The 22574-nt window shown below is 52.4% G+C and overlaps 2 protein-coding genes across 4 annotated transcripts in view; one reads left to right on the top strand and one right to left on the bottom strand.

The window, feature by feature from the left end:
* Positions 1-3369: 3369 nt before the first annotated feature.
* MPO (myeloperoxidase) lies at positions 3370-14006 on the top strand. 2 transcript variants are annotated; one of them, XM_069602598.1, is made up of 14 exons: positions 3370-3406; positions 3554-3631; positions 3780-3873; positions 4176-4351; positions 4540-4663; positions 4760-4889; positions 4961-5167; positions 6009-6327; positions 8416-8576; positions 10203-10458; positions 10906-11076; positions 12024-12261; positions 12991-13205; positions 13755-14006. In XM_069602598.1, the coding sequence occupies exons 2-13, from the start codon at positions 3556-3558 to the stop codon at positions 13196-13198; spliced, it is 2160 nt and encodes a 719-aa protein (XP_069458699.1). In that variant the 5' UTR covers positions 3370-3406; positions 3554-3555; the 3' UTR covers positions 13199-13205; positions 13755-14006. The 2 variants fall into 2 exon arrangements, with proteins under 2 accessions (XP_069458699.1, XP_069458700.1); XM_069602599.1 differs by having other exon boundaries at positions 3377-3406; positions 3535-3631.
* A 1349-nt stretch (positions 14007-15355) lies between these two features.
* LPO (lactoperoxidase) overlaps positions 15356-22574 on the bottom strand; it is a 30039-nt gene continuing 22820 nt past the window's right edge. For both annotated transcript variants that reach the window (XM_069602594.1, XM_069602593.1), the window contains 4 exons: positions 18934-19186; positions 17089-17262; positions 16234-16471; positions 15356-16046 (listed from right to left, as the gene is read on the bottom strand). In XM_069602594.1, the coding sequence (XP_069458695.1) occupies positions 15839-16046; positions 16234-16471; positions 17089-17262; positions 18934-19186 (873 nt within the window). In that variant the 3' untranslated portion in view covers positions 15356-15838. The remainder of the gene's footprint in view (positions 16047-16233; positions 16472-17088; positions 17263-18933; positions 19187-22574) is intronic.

Raw genomic sequence — 22574 nt, 5'->3', positions numbered from 1 at the left:
GGGTTCTATCCCTGGCTCGGGAAGAACTCTTGGAGGAGGGCATGGCAACCCACTCCAGTATTCTTGCCTGGAGAATCCCGTGGATAGAGGAACCTGGTGGGTTATAGTCCATAGGGTCGCAAAGGGTTGGACATGACTGAAGTAACAGCCTGCATGCATTCAGACAAACAGGGCTGAGAAGAGGAATCAACAATGATACAGACTGGTCAGCCTTGCAATGATGTCACTTGGCCCATTATTAATTAGTTGCAAACATCATAAAGAGCATCTCACATCATCGTAGAGCATCTCAAACATCTGCACACAAATGCAGGCCCACAGCCCCCATCGTGGGCCAAAGGCAGGTGGTTTGGGATGGTCCATCCTGAGAATCCTCTCCCATCCACACAGAGGATTTAAGGCATTTTAGTATCATCCTTTGAAAATGCTTCAGTTTTTCAAAACTCACTGACTCATCGCCACGTGTGTGTGAGAAATCAGGGCAGGTCTCCTGATGCCTGTGAATCACTGCAATGCCTCAGGCTTGGCCGTGGGCCTCTGGGCTGGTCCCTGAAGTGCCCATGTGAGCTTTCTAAAATGAACCCTGACCAGGCACTTCAGCGCCTCCGTGGCTCCCTGGAGCCTTCAGAACAAGGACTGCTCAGGGGGTCAGCAAGGGTGTTGGGCCCTAGACCTGCTTCATCAGCCTCCTCCTGCCCCAAACTCCCCCCATGCTGGAACCGTCTGGATGAAGCCCGCCAGTGTCGGAGCTTTGCTGTGTCATTCTCAGGGGCCAGAGCACGCTTCCTTCCTGTGCCCAGCTTCTAAACATTCTTCAAGACGATCTCAAATACTAAGTCCTCAAAAAGGCCTCTTCTGATGCTCCTGAAGAATTCTGCCCAAGGTTGTTGGGGTGCTGTTGGTCCTCATCCTCCTGTGCTCTTTGAGGTCAGGGTCTTTGCTCACTAGAGGGCACGGTACCTGGCATGTGCAGCGGCTTGGTAACTACTCATTGAACAATCCTGGGTGAAAGAGCAGGAGTAAACCTTCAGAGGCCACTGGGTAAAGAGCACTCGTTTGTAAGTCAAGAGATCTGACCAGTAGATTATTCCGAGCTGTCACGTTGCTGCTATCGGCAAAGTCATTTCCTTCCCAGACCTCCGTCTTCCTCATCTGTGCTAAGAGGAGCTTGTATTAAATGTCTCTCCCCTCTTGGGCTCTGACCATTCCCTTAAAAGAGTAAAAGGACACTAACTGTCAGGGCTAAGGAGGGTGATGGGGTGCTTCCACGCACGACTGGGAGGGTGAACGCTTTAAAAATGTGGCTCCCCAGGTATGCAGCGATTTTACTTTCAGGACTTTTTACCTAAGGAAATAATTGAAGAGGTGACTGGAGATTTACATGGATCATGATTCTAGTACTGCTTCTAACAGTGAAAATAGGAAATGACCCAAGTATCTTAACAAGAGAGGATTAGTGAATAAGACATAGCATCTTATACAAAATATTATGCAGACATAAAAGAATGAAATAAATCTGTTTATTGACACAGATGTACAGGCTAAATTAAGTATTGAAAGTCAGATTATAAAATAATATTTAAAGTGTGTTCTTTTTTTTTTGATCATGCCTTGCATCTTGCAGAATCTTAGTTCCCTGACCCGGGGTTGAACCCAGGGCACGGCAGTGAAAATGCCAAGTGCTAACCGCTGGACCGTTAGGGATAAGTATGTTCTTATCACTGTTTGAAATACATATTGGACTTCCCTGTGGTCCAGTGGTTAAGAATCCACCTGCCAATGCAGGAGACAAGGGCTCCACCCCTGGTTTGGGAAGATTTCACATGCCAAGGGGCAACAAAGCCCCAAAGCCACGATTACTAAGCCTGAGCTCTGGAGCCTGTGTTCCACAAGTACTAAGCCTGCGTGCTGCAACTACTGAGGCCTGCACGCCTAGAACCCATGCTCTACAACAAGAGAAGCCGCTGCAATGAGAAGCCTGTGCAACGCAACTGGAGAGTAGCCCCTGTTTGCCGCAAGCAGAGAAAGCCCACAAGCAGCCACAAAGACCCAGTGCAGCCAAAATGAAATAACAAATAAACAAAATACACATTATATCTACATATACATATCAAATTATGAAATGGGATGATTAGTCAGTGATAGGAATATGGGAAATTATTTTCCTTCTTGTTTCTTATTTATGGGAAAGATGACAAAGCTGGAAAGAAAAAAATTACCCTAATCTCACCTGTTTGTAAATAGTTTATTTATTTATTCTATAACATTTCATGAATGGAAATACATTACAGGATTTTTTTAAAAAGTATTTTTCAAAAGCCTATAAAATTCTAGAACCTGACTCACAAAGAGCCACCTGTCCAAGTTCACACATAGCAAGCCCTGGAAGAACAAGGCTGGAAGAACTTCCTGGCAAGTGGGAAGGAACACTGGGAAGATGTCGCTATCTCTTGTTCCTTGGCCAAGAGGTGGTCTGGGGATAGATGGCAAGAGTGAGTGCAGGAGGGTGTCTGGAGGTAGGATGTGTGGGTAGACCAAACAGGACATGGGGGCCATGGTTGGCATGTGCCCAGCCTGACGAGGGCACAGGAAGGCAGATGAACACCGTCATGAGTTGTAGGGCACCTTTCCCACCGGCACTCCCTTTTGCCAGCCTTCCTCTGGGTCTGGGCTGCGTCACCCAGCTGACCACTAACCACAGCCAGCTCTGTTCTCTCCTGGTTCCTGAAATCTGGGAGCAGATGGAGGGGGTGTTGGAGGTAGTCCCCTACCAAGAGCCAAGAGGAAAGGCGATGAGGAGAGGGATAGAGGAAGTTACCTTGGTCCTCAGCCCGTAGCCCCCATGTTCCTCTTTCCTGTAAAGCTCAACGATCTCCAGTCAGATTTCCTGTCCTCTTAGCCTGCTCCAAGAATGAGGAGCTGCCCATCACGGTTGGCCCCAGGGGCCTGGTTACTGTTGAGCGTGGGGGAACGGTGTCTGGAGGCAGATCGGGCCATCATCACTCCAATTTCTGTTTCCCATTATTCCCTGGGCTGTTGGTTCCTAACTTTCATCCCTTGCAAAGGAACCCTGGATACTCAGTTGAACCAGAATTTTGGAGAGGGGGGATAAAATTTTAAACGCTTTGGGGACAGCACTGGTCTAGCACACATGGGGAGCTGAGATTCTCCGGAGGAGTGCCAAGGTCACGGGCTGGAGATGGTTTTGGTCCCTCCTCCACTGCCTGTTTCTTCCATACGAGGGGGCTCTTTCTGTGCTCCCTGGGCCCAGTGGGGGAGGAGAGAGACTTGAGTCTCCAGGGGCGGGACCCACCTGCCTCAGCCCTCCCCCAGCCTGGAGAACATAAAAGCCCAGGTTCAGCTAAGAGGGGATGCCAATGCCAGGTGGAGCCCTGAAACTTCAGAGGTAGGGTCCTAGACTCTGTCTGTAGGCAGAACCCACTGCAGGGGCACTGGGTGAGGAGGGGGCCTGGGAGGAGGTGGCTGTGGGGTGCTCGTCTCCCCAGTGCACTGTGGGCTTTGCACACTTTGCAGGCACGGGGTCTTGTTGCAGAGATGAAGCTGCTCCTGGGCCCGGCGGGCCTCCTGGCAGTTCTGATCATGCTCCAGCCCTCGGAGGGTGCCCCTCCAGGTAACAGTTCAAAAGAAGGGAAAAGGTGGCGTGCTAAGGGTAGTTCTGAGTCCCCGGGATTCCTTTCCTCCTTGTAAGCCACCCGGGTTCTGGGGTCTGATGGGGACTCTGGGTCCATTCCTGACCTCCTGACCTCTGTTCTGGGCAGCTGTCCCGGGGGAAGTGGAGACCTCAGTGGTGTTGACCTGCATGGAGGAAGCCAAGCGGCTAGTGGATAAAGCCTACAAGGAGCGGCGGGAAAGGTGGGGCTTCTGAGTGAGGCCGTCCCCAGCATTTCAGAGAAGGAACAGGCAGCAGGGAACGTGCGGCTGGAGGCTGGAGGGGGGGGCCCTCTGCCGAGCGGTCTTTCTGTCTTTGGGTGTGAAAACATCTTCAAGACCATGCCTCCCACTTGTCTTTGGACTCCCAGGTCCAAACCTTTGGTGTTTACAAAGACAAACCTGCTTCCGGGCTCTTGGTCCATCGAGCCCACAGCTCTGGGCTGGGGCCCTGCTGAGTGTCTCCCCCTCCTTCCTCTGGGCTCACCCCTCCTTCCCTCAACCAGCGTCAAGCAGCGGCTTCGCAGCGGCTCGGCCAGCCCCATGGAACTCCTGTCCTACTTCAAGCAGCCAGTGGCGGCCACCAGGACCGCTGTGAGGGCGGCTGACTACCTGCACGTGGCCCTCAGCCTGCTGGAGAGGAAGCTGAGGGCCCTGTGGCCAGGCCGCTTCAATGTCACAGGTACAGTCCCCGCTACTGTTCCAGTACCTCACTCAGTCTCTGTGGGTCTCCCAATCCCTCCTTCCGGGGGGTATCCTAGCATCCCCCCGCTATGTCCTCAGTCCACATCCCCCAAGCAAGTCTCCCCAGCAGTGGGTAGAAAACAGGGGCTCAGCTCCCACTTGCCTCCTACTTTGCCGGGTCCACAGACGTGCTGACCCCGGCCCAGCTGAACCTGCTGTCCAAGACCAGCGGCTGCGCCCACCAGGACCTGGGGGTGAGCTGCCCGGAGAAGGACAAGTACCGAACCATCACCGGGCTGTGCAACAACAGGTGCGGCCGCTGGGGGCCGACCCTCGATGCGCGGGCGGTGGCTGGAGGCTGGGGACTCTACCAAGGGGTGTCAGCGCCGTGTTCTCGCCCCTGCAGGCGCAGCCCCACGCTGGGGGCTTCCAACCGCGCCTTTGCACGCTGGCTGCCGGCGGAGTACGAGGATGGCTTCTCGCTGCCCTTCGGCTGGACGCCCGGGGTCAAGCGCAGCGGCTTCCCAGTGCCCCTGGTGAGCCCCGGCCGGGCGGAGAGGGAGCAGCCCGGCCAAGACCGCGGCCCCTGACGCCCGGTGTCCCACAGGCTCGCGCCGTGTCCAATGAGATCGTGCGCTTCCCCACGGAGAAGCTGACTCCGGACCAGGAGCGCTCACTCATGTTCATGCAGTGGGGCCAGCTGCTCGACCACGACCTCGACTTCACCCCCGAGCCGGCCGCCCGCGCCTCCTTCCTCACCGGCATCAACTGTGAGACCAGCTGCCTGCAGCAGCCGCCGTGCTTCCCGCTCAAGGTGCTTGCTCCCGGCCCCGCCCTGCAGCCCGCCGGGTCGGGGGCGGGGGCACCGTTCCTCGAAGAGGCCACCTCCCTTCCTGCCCAGCGTTTCTTCTCCGGGCCCCAGCAAGCCTGCCCTGACCGCTCCCCACGCCTCCACCACCCAGCATCTGCCAACCCTCTCCGTGCTGACGACCTTCCCACTGCCCCTCAGACTTCTGTGTGCAAGCGCCGGGGGGCTCAGTCGTCTTCCCTCCCCACTCGGGGGCCCCCACCCCCAGCGCGCATCACACACAGCCTGGTAGTGGGGTTGGAGCGGGGGTGAGAGTGGACACGTGCAGAGTAGGCAGCAGGGGAAAGAAGGAAGGAAGGAGGGTCCCAGAGAGAGGCGGACAGAGGCAGATCGGGCACGGAGGGAGAGACAGAGAAAGAGGGGGAAGGGAAAGAAGAGAGGCAGCCGGAGAGGACAGGGAGCGAGCCAGGGACCCGAGCAGAGAGGAACAGAGTCAGAGGAGGGGAGAGAAGGGAGGTTGAGGGGGAGGGTCGGAGGACCGGCCAGCGCACCTCCAGGGGGCCCAGGTCCTCCATGCCAGCCCTCCAGTCACCGCCCCTCCTGCTCAGAGGCGCTCTGCCGGTGGGACCTTAGGCTCATCCCTCGGGGGCCTTGAGAAACCTTCCTGTCAGCTGAGGGGCCCCGAGGGGCTCTGTTTACCGTCTGGGTTGCCCACTCTGGTCCTCGGTTCTAGACGGCTTCCCTGGCGGGAGTTCAGGGCCTAAAACGGCAGGTGGACCAGGGCGAGCCCCTCCTGACCTCTGTCCCTGGCCGCGGCGAGCCCGCGGGGCCTCTCTCTGCACCCCAGATCCCGCCCAATGACCCCCGCATCAAGAACCAGCAGGACTGCATCCCTTTCTTCCGCTCCTCCCCTGCCTGCACCCACAGCAACATCACCATCCGCAACCAGATCAACGCGCTCACCTCCTTCGTGGACGCCAGCATGGTCTACGGCAGCGAGGACCCCTTGGCCATGAGGCTGCGCAACCTGACCAACCAGCTGGGGCTGCTGGCCGTCAACACTCGCTTCCAGGACAACGGCCGGGCCCTGCTGCCCTTCGACAACCTGCACGATGACCCCTGCCTCCTCACCAACCGCTCGGCGAACATCCCCTGTTTCCTGGCAGGTCAGTCCTGGGCAGGGACCTGGACTGATGCAGGGCGCCCCCTACTGGAGCCATGGCGAGCCTATTGCAGAGCCCCTTGGGTTAGCATGGAGAGAGACTGCCCTCACCAACTTACAGGATGTGAATCGAGTTGCCTTGGTAACAAGTTGGATGGAGCCGGAAAGGCAAAACAAAAAGAAACCCCCAAAACGACAAGAACAAAACCCCCAAATTTAAGAAGGAGACTCAGGGATGGCCAAGGCGCCTGGCTCCATCCATCTAGCCCTTTCTCTGTTGCTCCCTTTCCATCTGGGCTCTGCCAGAGGGGAAAGCTGAATCCTCCAGGGACAGGAAACCAAAGAGAGAGCAGCATGGCACCCTCAACGCTCTAGAAGAACAGTATCCAATATGGCAGACACTAGGCACACATGGCTATTTTCATTTACATGTAATTTAGCTTAAATTAAAAACAAGCTTGCTCCACTGTGCCAGCTACCTTTCAAGTGCTCATTTCAAGTGTTCAGTAGCCCCATAGGCTAATGGCTTCTATACAGGACAGATCAAATGTAGAATATTTTCATCAGTGCAGAATTTCTGTGGGACAGAGCTGCTCCAGAACATCGCCACCTACCCACCTTGATTTCCTGTAACAAAAGAGGGTGGGATTTTCGATTTAGACAACGGGCAGTCCTGGGGATAAAGTTGGGGCAGTGATGGTGGCCATGCCCAGAAATTTTGCTTGATACAGTGTTTTTGACTATGACCCCAACAGTGAGTCTGGCCCTTCTCTCTGGCCTCTCAGCCTCTCCTCATGATGGCTCTGCTGGCTGGGCCCTGGGGAAGAGAATCAAGGTCAGCCCCACTGTGGACTTTTCTGGGCTAGAGGAGAAGGAGCAGCTATCCTCCGCCTCCACATGGTGTTGAGTCACGTGTTCCCGGCCCAGATGGTCTTGACCTCTTGTCAAGTAATGAGAAGGAAAGGCTACTCTCCAGGAATTTCCTTGCCACCGACTTTTAGAGCTGGGGAGGACGGAACCCAGTGTCTTGCAGAAATGGGCCTGGTCCTGATCCTCCAGAGCAGGGTTAGGGGAGGACTAGAAGGATCAGAGGGTCACTCTTGGTTCTTTTGAACAGTCTCAGGTGTGGCCTTCAAACATCCTGTGCCCTGACTCCCTCTCCCAAGCAGGCTGCAGAGTTAGCATGTAGTAAGGTGGGCATGGCAGCTCTGAGCAGGTGGTAGTGGCTTTCTAGAGTCCTGTGGTAAGAAGGATTCTGAGGTTGCATCCAATTTCTTTTTTTATATTCATTTTTAATTTTTATATTTGGCTACGCTGGGTCTTCAGTGCCTCACTGCTATGTGCAGGCTTTCTCTAGTGGCAAGTGGAAACTACTCTCGTCACAGTGTGTCGGCTTCTCACCGTGGTGGCTTCTTTTGTTGCGAAGCACAGGCTCTAGGGCACGCAGACTTCAGTAGTTGTGGCACACGGGCTTAGCTGCTCCATGGCACGTGGGATCTTCCCAGACCGGGGATCACACCCAAGTCCCCTGCATTGGCAGGCAGATTCTTAACCACTGGACCACCAGGGAAGTCTGCATCTAATTTTATCAGGAGTAAAGGCTGTGATCATTTGCTGTGTCTGACATGGGCAGGAAAACAGGGAGAGCCAACATGCATGCTACTTTTTTGGCCTTCCCTGAATCAAGAAAATGTCAATCAAGCAGTGCTCATGGATCTCCTGTTTTGTCCCAGGCAGTGTGTTAAACGCCATGTGTTTCTGTGTATGTTGGGTGGGAGGGTCAGATACAAAAAGGCACAATCCATGGTCCTTGTCCTCCAGGCGCCAGCAGTCTCAGGTACGGGAAGGTGGCAAGTCTTGTGTCAGATCTGATGCTTAGTAAATGAGCATCCCCGGCCAGCACTGAAGAGCTGCTAAGGAGGACCAGGGAATCAAGGGAGGCATCCTAGATGGGGTGCAGACTGAGCATGGCGTGAAAAGTTGAGTGGAGATAAACAGCATTTGAGGCCTTGGCTCCAGAGGGAGTTTCAGTGGAGCAAGTCCTTTCCGGGAGGGAGGTCTTAAGAATGACAGTAGCTTTTGCTTCCCCAAGGGGACTCCCGTGCAAGTGAGATGCCTGAGCTCACCTCCATGCACACACTCTTTGTGAGGGAGCACAACCGGCTGGCCACAGAGCTCAAGCGCCTGAACGCCCGCTGGGACGGAGAGAGGCTCTATCAGGAAGCCCGAAAGATCGTGGGAGCCATGGTCCAGGTAGGCAGTCCTGGGTATCTGTGATGCCAGAGGTCGGCAGACTTGGGATGCCAAAGTTCCTCTGCTGCATCTTAGCTGTGCAAATTAACCCTTATGAGCTATTTGAAAACACCTGGCAGATACTAAGTGCCTGGCGAGGGTCACTTGCCTTTCATCCCCTCTTTCCCAGGCTTGCTCTCCTTTCGACTTTCCTGTCTACCAGGAATGATACTGACAGGTTTAAACAGGTGGATCCAAAATGCTTGGTGCCCAGTGAAAGTGGAATTTGCTTAGTTGTGTCCGATTCTTTGCGATCCCATGGACTATACAGTCCGTGGAATTCTCCAGGCCAGAATACTGGAGTGGGTAACCTTTCCCTTCTCCAGGGGATCGTCCCAACCCAGGGATCAAACCCAGGTTTCCTGCATTGCAGGCGGATTCTTTAGCAGCTGAGCCACCAGGCGTACAGTAGGTGTTCAGTAAATTCTTCTTCTTTCCTTCATCACATTGACACTCTTGGTTCCTTTACACACCCCTCTTTTTTACGGCTGTATCCCAGCTCACCCACTCTTCTTATCCTCGCTTACAGGGGTGTGCTCCCGATTTGGGGGAAATATTTAAATGCTTTATTTATTTCTTGGCTGCGCTATTTAGCTTTTGGGATCTTAGTCCCCCAACCAGGGATTGAACCTGTACCCCCTGCAGTGGAAACGCAGAGTCCAAATCACTGGGCTGCCAGGGGATTTCCTTTCTCCCGTTTTGACACTCCAGCATCCCCATCCTCTCCCAGGTCATGAACATGCACTCGAGCACACACCACACACACACACACACACTGCTTGTTAATACTCAACTTTGAAGTGGAGAGAGTTGCTGGTGCTGAGGGTGACCAGGGTGACCAGTTTTCCATTGGCACTAAGAACTTAAATGAGATTTGTTTAATTAACTCTGAGAGGAGATTCCAGAGTCTAGAATCTAGAGCATGTCTGTTCCCTCTCCTCTCTTTTCACTGCGAGAAATCACCTAGGGTGGCCCTTTTCCATTTTGCCTCCCCTCTAGTGAACACTACTGTGAGCCAGGTACTTTGTTGCCTACTGAGTAATTTCAAGAGAAATGAGATCCAACCCTTGCCCTCAAGGAGTATGCTAGTTAAGAGAAATGCTGCTGCTGCTGCTGCTGCTAAATCGCTTCAGTTGTCTCCGACTCCTAGCCACCCCATGGACTGCAGCCCACAAGGCTCTTCCGTCCGTGGGATTCTCCAGGCAAGAGTACTGGAGTGGGGTGCCATTGCCTTCTCCCTATAAGAGAAATGAGACAGGAATAACTCAAGGGCAAGGGAGCTATGAAAGGACTCACAAAACCTTTTATTATTTAATCCTCTAAGGCGGAGTGCAGCATAATTACCTGTAATTTACATTTGAGGAACTGGGGCTCAGAGAGGTTAATAACTGGCCTAAGGTCACACAGCAGGCAAGCATTCGAGCCCTGTTCATGCCACTTGGTCCCACTCTGTGGGACCCAGGTCCAGTACTGTGGAAGGCAAATCCTTGGCCTTAGGCGAGGGAGGGATCCGTCCGAGTCAGGAGCAGGTGAAGAATCCGCAGGGAGGGGTGAGTGGAGAGGCCACTCTGAGTGACTTTCCTTTAGATCATCACTTACCGGGATTACCTGCCCCTGGTGCTGGGGCGGGAGGCCATGCGGAAGTACCTGCCCCGGTACCGCTGCTACAACGACTCGGTGGACCCGCGCATCGCCAACGTCTTCACCAACGCCTTCCGCTACGGCCACACCCTCATCCAACCCTTCATGTTCCGCCTGAACAGTCGATACCAACCTATGCAGCCCAACCCCCGCGTGCCGCTCAGCAGGGTCTTTTTTGCCAGCTGGAGGGTTGTGCTCGAAGGTGAGCAAGACCCTGTCCGGGAGTGAGGGAGTGAACTGGCAGCCGAAGGCGGGGTGGGCGTGGACTTGGTCACAGGGAGCTAGGGCGGAATAAATTGTCTTTCCTTCCGTCTTCGGGGCATCTGATTTCCGGCCTGGTTCGCTTGACTCTGCTTGCACATCCAACAACAGAGAGTGGGGTGAGACAGCTTCTAGGGAGCCGGCTCCTTCCTGTGCATTGGGATCCTCAGGGACCCAGGAGGGCTGGGAGCATCTGAGCCTGACGAGTTTGAATGGCTTTATCCCCGAGGCCGCAGAGCCTCAGTGAGGATCTGCCCACCCGGGGACCTTGGCGCCAGGAGCCACACGTGCTCAGCGCTCTTCGCCACTGCCCCCGGGTCTGGCTCGCTGCGGTCTGAGCTCCGATACCGAGCTGGACCCTTCCCCCGGCGTGCTCCTCTTGCTCCAGGTGGCATCGACCCCATCCTGCGGGGCCTCATGGCCACCCCTGCGAAGCTGAACCGCCAGAACCAGATCGCGGTGGACGAGATCCGGGAGCGGCTGTTTGAGCAGGTCATGAGGATCGGGCTGGACCTGCCCGCGCTCAACATGCAGCGTAGCCGCGACCACGGCCTTCCTGGTGAGGGGGCTGCCCTGGCCTCCCGGGCCCACCCACCTCCCAGTCCAGTGCCTGTCCTCTCCAGTGCCCCCAGCTACCGGGGCACCCCCCCCCTCCCCCGCTTCCCCCCCAACCGCCAACCCTCAGAACCTTGCTCTTAGGGTTCGGCCTGAGGTCAGGACCCTGGGCCCCTCTGCCCTGTTTCCAGCACCTTCTACCTACTTTGTGTTGCTGGAACCCCCCCCAGTTTAGTGCATTGCCATAATAATGAGCCCCTATTGCCCTGAAAACCTACCTCCATCCATTTTGCTTCATTTTATGTGGATTCTGAGGGGAAGAGATTATTATCACTTCCATTTTACTGATGTGGAGAAAGAAATGGCAACCCACTCCAATATTCTCACCTGGAGAATCCCATGGACAGAGGAGCCTGGCGGGCTACAGTCCATGGGGTCGCAAGAGTTGGACACAACTTAGGGACTAAACCACCACCATTTTACTGATGAGGAAACTGAGGCTTGGAGAAATTCAGAACCTGCCCGGGTTCTCCAGCCGAGTCAGGGACAGAGCCAGAATGGGAGCCCAGATCAGCCTACCATCCTGCTGATGCCTGTACTGTGAGACAGCTGGTATGGGGCTGATCCTCCCAGACACACTGCAGCCATCACAGGTCTGAGATCTCCACAGGCGCAAGGAGATACTCCTGTTCTTGGACCCAGTGGGAGTGATGACAATTTAGGATTTACCTTAGAGTGGGAAGGGTAGGGGAAGACAGAGAGGCTCCTGGAGAGACCCAGCTGCGCCCAGGCTCCCGGGGAGGCCAGAGGATTCCCTGGGGGATTTGTAGACGGGTAGCAGCCCCTTTGTGCCCTCCTTTCCTGCATGAACCTCTGTATGTGGCCTCACTGTGTTGGGAGGGTGGCCTTTCTGTGACCCACCCACAACCACCCTCCGCTCCTCCCATACAGGGTACAACGCCTGGAGGCGCTTCTGTGGGCTCCCAGAGCCCAACACGGTGGGTGAGCTGGGCACAGTCCTGAGGAACCTGGACCTGGCAAGAAGGCTGATGGCCCTGTACCGCACGCCCAACAACATTGACATCTGGATGGGTGGTGTGGCTGAGCCCTTGAACAAAAATGGCCGCGTGGGCCCGCTGCTCGCCTGTCTCATTGGGACCCAGTTCAGGAAGCTCCGTGATGGCGACCGGTGAGGGTGGAGGCCTCGCAGCTCTGGCCCTGCCCCTGACCCTCGGGGGACCCCCGCTTCCTCCTGCTAGAAGGAGTCTGTGGTTTTCCAGTGTGTTCTGGGGAGCCTCAAGGTCGTCACTGATGTACCCTGAAGCTGTTGAGGGTGCAAAAAGGAGGGATCTGTGGTTGTCAAGGAGAGGGACGAGAGAAAATGCTACCCTAGGTCATGCTTCTCCAGGTCCCGGGTGTGGTCACGGGGCCACCAGTCTCCATTAGAAGGTCCCGTCCTTGCTTCCCCCCGGCCACCGCTCCTGTTTTCATTCCACTGTGGGCCTGACCTCTCTCACACTCAGTTCTCACCTGGCCCGAACTGTGCCTTGGGGAAACTCTTAACAAGGTGTCCCTCTCTGGGTGGACAGATGAGACACACTCCCTAGATCCCATCTTCCCACCTGAACATAGCCCTGTCCAGGGCCCAGGGTCTCATGGGAGAGTGGGCCCGTCTGTCATTAGTGATGCCTGGAGGCTGCTGGGGTGGGAGCGGGTTGTGGGGGGCACCTGGGCAGCTGTGAGTGGGGCTCTATTTGTTTGAATCCCCCCTTGGGCTACCCGAGGGCCTGGAGCTCTCCTGTGCTGTGGGGCCGCTGTCCACTGTGGTCCTCTGTCACCCAGGAGCAGCTCCAGACAGTGGGTGTCCTCGCAGCCTAGGAGGGCCTCAGGCACAGTGGCCGTGGGTGTTCCCGTGCAGGTTCTGGTGGCAGAAGAAGGGCGTGTTCAGCAAGCGGCAGCAGCGGGCCCTGGCCAAGATCTCCTTGCCCCGCATCATCTGTGACAACACAGGCATCACCGTCGTGTCCAAGAACAACATCTTCATGTCCAACACATTCCCTCGGGACTTTGTCCGCTGCAGTAGTCTCCCGGCATTGGACTTGGCTCCCTGGAGGGAAAAGAGCTAGAGGCAGGGTAAGGGGGGCAGCGGGCAAGTGACGGCTGGGCATCTCTGGGCTGGCCGGTTGGGCCCACAGAGCTCTCCCTTCTCTAGCTGAGCCCCTCCCTAAAGACACCACTAACAACTGGACGTGTGTGTGTGTGTGTGTGCGTGCGTGCACAGTGAATCGGAATTGCATTTTGTGTGTGTTGCATGTGAACGTGGGTAGTGTTTTGTGTGCTGTGGATATATGAGTGTGTATTTGCTGATACTAGGTGTGTGGAAGGCAGCAGAGTGGATTGGTGAGACGCACAGGCTAAGGAGCCAGACTGCTTGGGTTCAGATCCTGCAGCCTACCAGCTGTGTGACCTTGAACAAGTTCCTCAACCTTGCTCAGCCTGAATTTCCTTTATAAATAACTGCTGTCACGGCTCCTTAGAGGGTCCGTTGCATCCTCTAGTATTGGGTTGATTGAGCACCCATTACCTGCCAGGCAGTGTGGCCTGCATGGGAAACACACAGAAAAAGTCAGACACCATTTCTGCCCTTGTGGAGCTTATACCTTGACTGTGTCCTGTTAACAGAGGTGAAGCAGCAACCCTGGAGGAGTGACGACCCTGGAGGAGTGACGACCCCGGAGGAGTGGCTATTAGAAGTGGGCTGTGCGTGGGTTGAGTTACAGGCCCAGGCTCGCCAGGCTCAGTCCATGGCCCCCCTTTTTCTTCCTTACTCTGTTGTCTTACTTATTCAGAGGAGCTGCTTGGAGAGGAACTTGGCCCTTTTATACCATTCGTTTATATCTGATGATTATGATAATAAAGCACCACAGATGGGGATCTTTGCTCTGTGTCTGCAGTGGGGCTGGACCCTCAGCAAGAGGCTTGCTCTGGGCTCTGAACCTGAACCAGAGTGGTCTGTGCTTCAGGGCCCTTTCTAAGCTGGGGGCCAGGACGTCCAGGCGTTCTCCTTGGGCTGATTCATACACGGAAGGCCGTCATCCTTGGACGCCTAGGGGCCAGGCCAAACCGAGCAGATCCTCTTCCCTCACCTTCCCCAGAGAGCAGGAACCGTGGGCACCAAGCCCTTCTGTTGGTGCCCTGCCCCGGGAAGTATTATGCTTGCTACATGCTCTCTCTGCATCGGGCCTGTGCCAAGTGTTGGGAAACAGAGGGCACTCAGGAGAGGAAAGAGCAGGAGGTTGGTGGGAAGGTGGTTCCCTCCCCAGGTGACAAGACACCTGGGGACCCTGTCAGCCGGCCCGGTGGGCCAGAGGCCCCAGGATGGTAGATGCCCAGGAGAGCAGGCGGGGCTGAGGGAGGGGAAGGAGCAGGCTCCCCTGATGAGCGTGCCTGCAACTTGATCCCTCTGTGTGGTGGATTCCCTCCCATTCTCTCCCTTCTTCCCACATTTGGGGAGGGGGGCACCCACAGCTGGGGCCTGAAAGGATGTGAGGCTCAGGTACCCACGGGAGCCCCAGACATTAGCACCTCCCCCAAGAGGGAGAAACCCTGCTCAACCCCCTGTTATGGCTCCCAGGCTTTCCTGTAGAATGGTTGCAGGCCTCCTGCCCCCGTCGTGCCAGTCAGGGGGCCTGGGGGTCCCCACTGGGCTGACCTTACCCAGGAGGGGCTCTGAGAGAGAACTCATGAGTGTGTATTGGGTGGCAAACTAGGAATATTCTGGAGCTGCCGGTCACAGGCCTCACAGGCTCCCCAGACTAACCTAGAAGAAGAGGGTATTTCCCTAAAGAACTCCTGGGAAAGAAATTAACTTTTTTTTTTTTTAACTGCACATCATGGTATGTGGGCATCTTAGTTTCCTGACCAGGGATTGAACCTGTGTCCCCTGCAGGGGAAGTGTGGAGTCCTAATCACTGGACCACCAGGGAATTCCCCCAAATTAGCTCTGGGGGAAATCCAGGCTTGGATCTCTCTGCCTCTGTGGTGATGCCCTGAAAGTTCTCCTGCCACCCCACGGCCATGCCTTCTTTGTGCAGGAGCCCCTTCCCTCCTTTTCTTTGGGAGCGCTTTGAAGCTGAGAGCACCAAACTGGGCCCTCTCACTGCCTAGACTCATGCACGCGACCCCTTTGTGGTGAGACATGTCCGAACTGTAAACCCCATTGCTCATTTGGCAGTGATTCCAAGGCCTGCCTTCCAGAGGGGAACAAGGTCATCGCCAGCATCTGTAGTCAATCATCAGGTGTTTATTGAGCATTCACTGTGTGCCAAGTACTACGCTGGGGGCCCCAGGACACACTTGGAAGCCGAGCTCAAGAAGTTTACAATCTAGTTCAAGGGGAGGAGAGATATGGGCGTCAAGGCCGCAGCCTCAGCCAAGACTTTTTTGGGGAAAGGATGGGTGACATCTGGCAAGCAAGATCGGAAAGCATTTTGGAGGGTGTAAGTCTTGACAGAAGGGGGGTTTCCGAAGATGGAGAGGATGGGGGTGGAGAGGTGGGATTCAACAGGAAGAGCTGGAGCGGCAAGGAGGCTGCCTTGGGCTTGAGCAAGGTGTGCTTGAGGGGCGTGCAGAGAGACTCGGCTGGGCAGAAGGCCTGGGATGGGGTAGGGAGCCCGAAGGGGCCGGGTCACTGAGTCTACTTGAAATGGCATCGGGGCCAAGGGGAGCTCTACTGCACAGCGTGGGAGGCTGTGGAGCCCGGGCCCCTAATTCTCCCTGGAGGCCCAGGGTGAGAGATCCAGCTTATCAATAGCTGAGCAATCCACAAAGTCATGTGGGTAGTTGTTGGCCTGGAAGGCATGCAGCGGGACCTTCGTGATGTGGGTGTTGTCACAGATGAGGCGCGAGAAGGATACTTTCTGTAGAGAGTCCCGCTGCTTCTCAGTGAAGACCCCAGGGTTCTCCCACCAGAACCTACAGAGACACAAGCAGGGTCTCCACACAGCCCAGCTGCTGGCCCCTTCCCACTCTGCCAAAAGGGAAGGGAGGAGGTCCCTGGGAACATGCCGAGGTCTGGCATTGGTCCTGCAGGACGCCCACCCCAATGCCCACCTCTGAGAGGGGCCTCCCCCGCTGCCCTCCCCGCTGAGGTCTCACTCACCTGTCCCCATCACGTATCTGCTGGAATTGCCTCCCTAGGAGGCAGGCCAGGAGAGGCCCCACCCGGCCCCTTTCTACCATGGGCTCGGCGTTGCCTCCGATCCAGATGTCAATGTTGTCGGGGGTCTTGTAGAGATCCAGTAACTTCTTAGCCAGTATCTTGTTCTTCAGCACGGCCTGCAGCCCCTTCAGCGTCTTGGGCTGTGAGAGGCCACAGAAGCCCCTCCAGGAGTTGTACCCTAGGGCAGAGAGGTGGAGGCTGTCTAATGCCCTTTGAGGACATGCCCACTCTAGCTCCATCAGCCCCAGAGAGTCTACTTCCCCAGCCTCTGGGAACGGGGAGGCAGTGAGCCACTGTTTCATCCTGTGGCACTTGGGCTTCAAGGGAGCTAGCAGGATATGTGGTGCTTACTGTGGGCCCAGGCACTGCTCTAAGCCCTGCACACATATGTAAACTGAAGAACAGAGATGCTAAGTCACTTGTCTAAGGTCACACAGCTAGAATTTGAACGCAGACAGTCTGGCCCTTAAAGTTCTACATTTAGGAAGGTCCAGTAGCCATCGCTTTCTCTCTGTTCTCCTTTTCTTAATATTTTCTGGATTTTTAAGCTGCTTTCACAAGTCAGTGGTTGATCGCTTTCATTTGAGGAGCCCAGGCATAGTACCAGATATGTTCTCTGGTCTCTGTCTTAGGGAGACTGGAAGATGCCATTTCACAGGTGCGTTTTTAAAACAGGCATCTCTGCCTTCTGTTTTAGAACTGATCAGCTCCTCAGGGCTATAGAGGAGAGTCCCTGGGAACCCCAGAAAGTGGTGAAACATTCCCCAGGCCTGGCTGGACCCTGGGCCCACTCACCAGGCATCCCATGGTCCCGGCAACGCTGTAAATTGATAGCAGCCAGGTCAAAGCCGTGGATTTTGTGAGTGGACTGGAAAAGCTTGTTGCGCAGCTCACTCGTCACCATTTTATTCTGATTCATCAGTTTGGACTTCTTGGCCAGCAGACCCCGCACCAGGGGGTCAATTCCACCTGCAAGGGAGACCCAGAGGCCATGCTGGGGGTGGGGCAGCTGGGGACATCTTCCATTGCTGGGCACGCCCTCCTCCTGACAGCTTCTCCTTCTCAGCTGAAAGACGGGCCAACTGCCCCTCTGGGGCTGGAACTGGGGAAAGAAGAACACAGCACAGCCCACAGGGTGTGCTGGGGGTTGGAAGCCCATCCACACCACCTGCCATCCTGCGGGGATGTATGAGCATAAGCTTCAGGGTTTCTTCCAAGCTCCAGTTCAGAGAGCTGGCTCCTTCTCCTCCATATGGTCCCACAAGGAACTGTGCACCATGAGAAGAGATGGCAGAAATCTCTAGAAAAATGCCCTGACTTGTCCGGCCTTAAGTAAAAGCCAGTTTCAACACAGCCCAGCTCAGGATAAAGGGGAACAGGGGTCCAATCTTTGGCACTTAATGGAGGTGGAAAGCTGTAGAGAAGAGCAGAAAAGAGCAACTTATTTACTGTGTGTGTGAGTCAGCTGCTCAGTCGTGTCTGACTCTTTGTGACCCCATGGACTGTAGCCCACCAGGCTCCTCTGTCCATGGAATTCTCCAGGCAAGAATACTGGAGTGGGTTGCCACTGCCCTTCTCCAGGGGATCTTCCTGACCCAGGGATCAAACCCAGATCTCCTGCACAGCAGGCAGATTCTTTACCATTTGAGCTACCCAGGGAAGCCCTATGTATTTATTAGACACAGGAATTCTTTCTGCAAGGGTCAGGGAAGCCTGAGGGAGGGAAAGGAAGCAGGGAAAACTCGGCATCTTAAAGGACAGTGCAAGACAGAAAGAATAATAACTAATATTTAGTGATCACCTCCTGTGTGTCAGGAACTACTGTAGGGCGCTTTATATATGTATTTCATTTTTTTGAACAATCTTCCTATAAAATTAGTTTATTGACCATGTCCAAACAAGCACATACATATTTCATTTTATGTGAATAAAATACAATATTAATGTTTCAAACATAGTTGATACTCAGGAACTAATGGCCAAACGTTTGAAAAACTTAGATTTTAATGTCAATTAATTTCAATATATTAAATACAATTAAATTGCATAAGTGCACTATTAATTTTCCTAGCATTATGATTTGGTAAACAGATTACTCATAATCTTACAAGTATAATTAAGGCTGTAATGAGTACCGCTGAGTTTACATACACATTTGAACACTCCTTATTATGTACTATAGGTAAATTTCTAAATATAAAACTGCTTGTCAAAATGTGCTAATTTCCATCTAATACATATTTTCACTGTCTTTTGGACAGACTAACACACAAGGAGTTCCAAATTCTCCATACTTTGCTAATAAATATACCATTAATCTAATAGGTGAAAAAAGTAATTGCTGATTTATTTGTGTGTTTGTGACTATGTTTAAAGAGACACACAAATATTAATTTCATTATATATTTATAATAATTGATAATTATTTAGTATATAGTTATTTCATTTTAATATCCTAGTGAGAGAGATATTATTAGTGTCCCCATTTTACAAACGAAGAAACTGAGGCTCAGTGAGGTGAAGTCACTTGCCCAAGGTTGCATAGGAAGTGGCAGGAGCCTGACTTCCATGCCAGGTTTTTCTAGAAGCAGGCTGCAGAGTGAGACAGCCAGGTGACAGTGCATCCCCGAAAGGACATACCGTCTTTGATTATCCTCCAGGTGTTGAAGAAGAGGGTGTGCAGGGGGAGCTCTGCTTCCGGACCCCACGGCTGGTAATTCTCATCCAGGCGGGACACAGTGGAGGGAACCTCCATGTGGCCAAAGCGGAAGGCAAAGGTGAAGACATTGGAAATTCGGGGATCCACAGAGTTGTTATAGCCTTGGTAGGGCGGGATCCACTTCTGCATCTCACTACCTAGCACAATGGGTAGGTAGTCCCGAAAGGTGATAATCTGCAAGGAAAAACAAGTCATGAAAAAAAGGATGTGAGAAGACTCAAACCTTTGTGGAGTGAGGTTGGAGCCAAGGAGGAGTGGTCAAAAATCAAGGATGGCAAATGGACTGCATATGTGTCCTACGCGTTGCATGTGTCCAATTCTCCTTCCCATAACCCTAGCAGACATTACTGATTGATCATGACATAGTTTCTGCTGATCTTCCATGATCTGTCTCAATATAGGCTCTACTGATCAGTCCCTTGAATTTGACATTTGAAATGTACTCTCTTGGCCATCTTTGCTCTAAGTTTATGATGAGGCTAACATCACAGTCTCTGTGTATCACTTTAACCTAAAATTATACTATTAAACTTTTTCCCACAGGCCAGGGCAAGAGGAATGGAGAACCACAGGAATGAGTCACAGGGTAACCAAGGGGAGTTCATTCAGCCCCCCATTCTGAAGGAAGTGCTGCTCCATGGAGAGGTCAGTTTCTCGTTTGTTTTGCTCAGAAGAGTGAACTAACATAAACTGAGAAAATTTTGAAAAAATATAAAGTCATGCCATCCCACAACACGATAATTATGTTAACTGTTTATTCTTTCTAATTTTTATGGTATACATATTTTACCTTGGTCGTAATCCTAGAGAACATGTAGTGAAATGCATTCTGCTTTTTTACCTAATATCTCTCATGTTTCTACCTAGCTCATGATTATGCCACTGACCGTGTATAATATTCTCTTGCCCTCAGGGATCCTTCCCATTCCTTCAGCAGCACAGACTCTGGAGACACCATCCTTGGAGCGGGCCGCCTGCTCCTCAGGCTCTGGGAGGCAGCAGGAGACGGAACCCTGCCCCTGGCCACAGTGGACTGGCTTGACCGGGGCCCCAGACTAAGCTGGTTAATCAGAGTCTCTTGCTCAGGAATTTAGATTTCAGATGCAGCTATCCTAGACTGTTTCTGATGGTGCTCGATAGAGGGGACAGATGGATTGTCATTTTCTACCGTGAGCAGAAATGCAGAGAAAACCCGTCTACAGAGAAAGAGAGATGTGAGGGGAGGAGAAGAGGGGAGGGGGAGACCGTGAAAATGACTTGCCTCAATTCCAAAGGATTTTCAGCCTGTGGCTGTCACCCTTGCTGAGGCCCGACTGCGTTACAGTCACTGCCTTGAGGTTCCAGGAGAAACCCTTAGGAGCTTCCATGTGATACATGTGTAGGGTGAACCAATACTGAACATCATAATTATCCCGAGTGGGTTTCTTTTTCTTGTAGTCCAAGAACCCCTACGCTGAAGCTCTAACTCTCTCACGTGACTGTATTTGGAGATAGGGCCTGTAAAGAGGTAATTAAGGTTAAATGATGTCATAAGGGTGGAGCCCTAATCCAGTAAGACTAGTGTCCTTAGAGAGACGCACACACGTGCATGAAAATCACCTGAGAAAAACATACAGCGAAGGTGGCCAAGCCAAGGAGAAAGGCTTCAGGAGAAATCAAACCTGCTAACTCCCTTAATCTTGGATTTCCAGTCTCCAGAACTGTGAGAGAATACCCTTCTGTTGTGTAAGCCTCTCAGTCTGCATTACTCTGTTATGGCAGTCCAAGTAACCTAATAAAAGCCTCAACTCAGATAGCCTTCAGGCAGATAATTTTTATCCTTTGATTTCCTATACACATCTCCAGCAGCAAGATTTATGGGTCTACATTTTCTTAAAAAATAAGTATTGAACTGTGGAGATTTTGCTAAGAAATGAATCGAAATAGTTCTCTTTGATGGTTAAAAATATGCACATGGGGCTTCTGGTTCCAAAACAAGATGGAATTCACTCAGTTTTCCTTACTGACTGTAACTAAATAAACCTAAATGTATCCTCCACTAAATAGAACTAAATGCCCTGGAAATTTTAGCCAACAGACAGCACTAAATAGACTCCAAAAGCTGGAAAGATGGACTAGCTAAAGACCTTGTCAAGGAATGACAAAATGGTGAGTTCCTACATACCCCAGACTAGGTCCATGAGAGGATGGCAGTCTTCAACCCTCAACAGAAATAGACAAAAGCAGTTAAGAAAAACCTTCTCTCTCATTCTCCAGAGGACCTGGCTAGCGGGAAGTTCAGCAAAAACCTAGTAAAGAGTCCCCACATCTGCTTCACAATTCAAGCCATTAGCCATCTCAACCCTTGATCCGCAACCCAACCCACGATCTGCCTGCAGCAGTGAAGCCCTGTGTCTCTGTTCTTCACCCAGTGGCATAGAGACTCAGGCACAGTGGCTTCTATAACTCTAGAAGGTTAACCCATAACTCTAGAAGGTTACTCAGCAACAGAAGGCGGTCAGGAGAGTAACTTCCGGCCCTGTAGACAGAGTCAGCAGGGATTGGGTGGGGACCCCAGAAGAATGAAGAATGAAGCAGACCAGAATAGCATTGCAAGGGCTCAGAAAGCTAAACTCTCATTGGAACTAAAGCTTGCAAAAGCATGCCAGAACCTACAACCAAACCTACACAGGGTAACTTATTATTGAATAGTATGTGCCTAAATAGAAGATTAAAATAGGATCCGGAGTCTCCTAACATAATAACTAAACTGTCCAGGATAAAATCGAAAATCACCCATAATACCAAGAACCAGGAAAGCCAAAGTTGAATGAGAAAAGATAATAAACTGATGCCAATACTGGCATGAATCAGATGCTGGAATCATCTGATGAAGATTTGAAAGCAGCTGTCATTAAAATGCCTCAATAATCAATTTTAAGTTATCTTAAATGAAAAAACAGAACATTCCATAGAAGGAGTCCTAAGTCACTTCAGTCATGTTCAGCTCTTTGTGACTCCATGGAGTGTAGCCCGCCAGGCTGCTCTGTCCAAGGGATTCTCCAGGCAAGAATACTGGAGTGGGTTGCCATGTCCTTTTCCAATAAAAGAAGTAGAATTTACATAAAAAAGGAACAGATTGAAACTATATAACTGAGAATATCCTAACTCAAATAAAAACTTGTTGACTAGACTCAGTAGTAAGGTGGACATGGCAGGATAGAATTGAAGACAGATCAATAGAAATGAGTCAATCTGAAAAACAGAAAGAAAATAGACTTAAAAAAAAAAGCAAAAGCGAACAAAAAAAAGTCAAACAAACCACAGCCTCCGTGTTCTGTGGTACAATAACAAAAAGTCTAATGTTCGTATTAATGGAATTCCAGAATTAGAAGAGAAATTGGATAGGACTGAAAAAGTATTTGAAGAAATAATGCCTGAAACTGCCCCCCCCCAAATTAGTGACAGACATACATTAACATATATAAGAAACTGAATTTCAAACAGAATAAACCCAAAGAAATCTACTGTAAGATACATCATAATTAAGTTTGTGAAAACTAAACACAAAAATTCTTAAAAA

The sequence above is a fragment of the Ovis canadensis genome, chromosome 11 (genome assembly GCF_042477335.2).
Source record: "Ovis canadensis isolate MfBH-ARS-UI-01 breed Bighorn chromosome 11, ARS-UI_OviCan_v2, whole genome shotgun sequence".
NCBI classification, from domain to species: domain Eukaryota; kingdom Metazoa; phylum Chordata; class Mammalia; order Artiodactyla; family Bovidae; genus Ovis; species Ovis canadensis.
Note: the sequence above shows the minus strand (reverse complement) of the source record. Positions and strands in the feature narration are given on the sequence as shown.

What these genes read in the sequence shown, in the direction of transcription:
- MPO (XM_069602598.1), top strand. Translation starts at nt 3,556, where the DNA reads ATGAAGCTGCTCCTGGGCCCGGCGGGCCTCCTGGCAGTTCTGATCATG. An exon ending in CTCGGAGGGTGCCCCTCCAG is followed by an intron (nt 3,632 to 3,779) that starts GTAACAGTTCAA and finishes TGTTCTGGGCAG; the next exon opens with CTGTCCCGGGGGAAGTGGAG. An exon ending in ACCGGGCTGTGCAACAACAG is followed by an intron (nt 4,664 to 4,759) that starts GTGCGGCCGCTG and finishes TCGCCCCTGCAG; the next exon opens with GCGCAGCCCCACGCTGGGGG.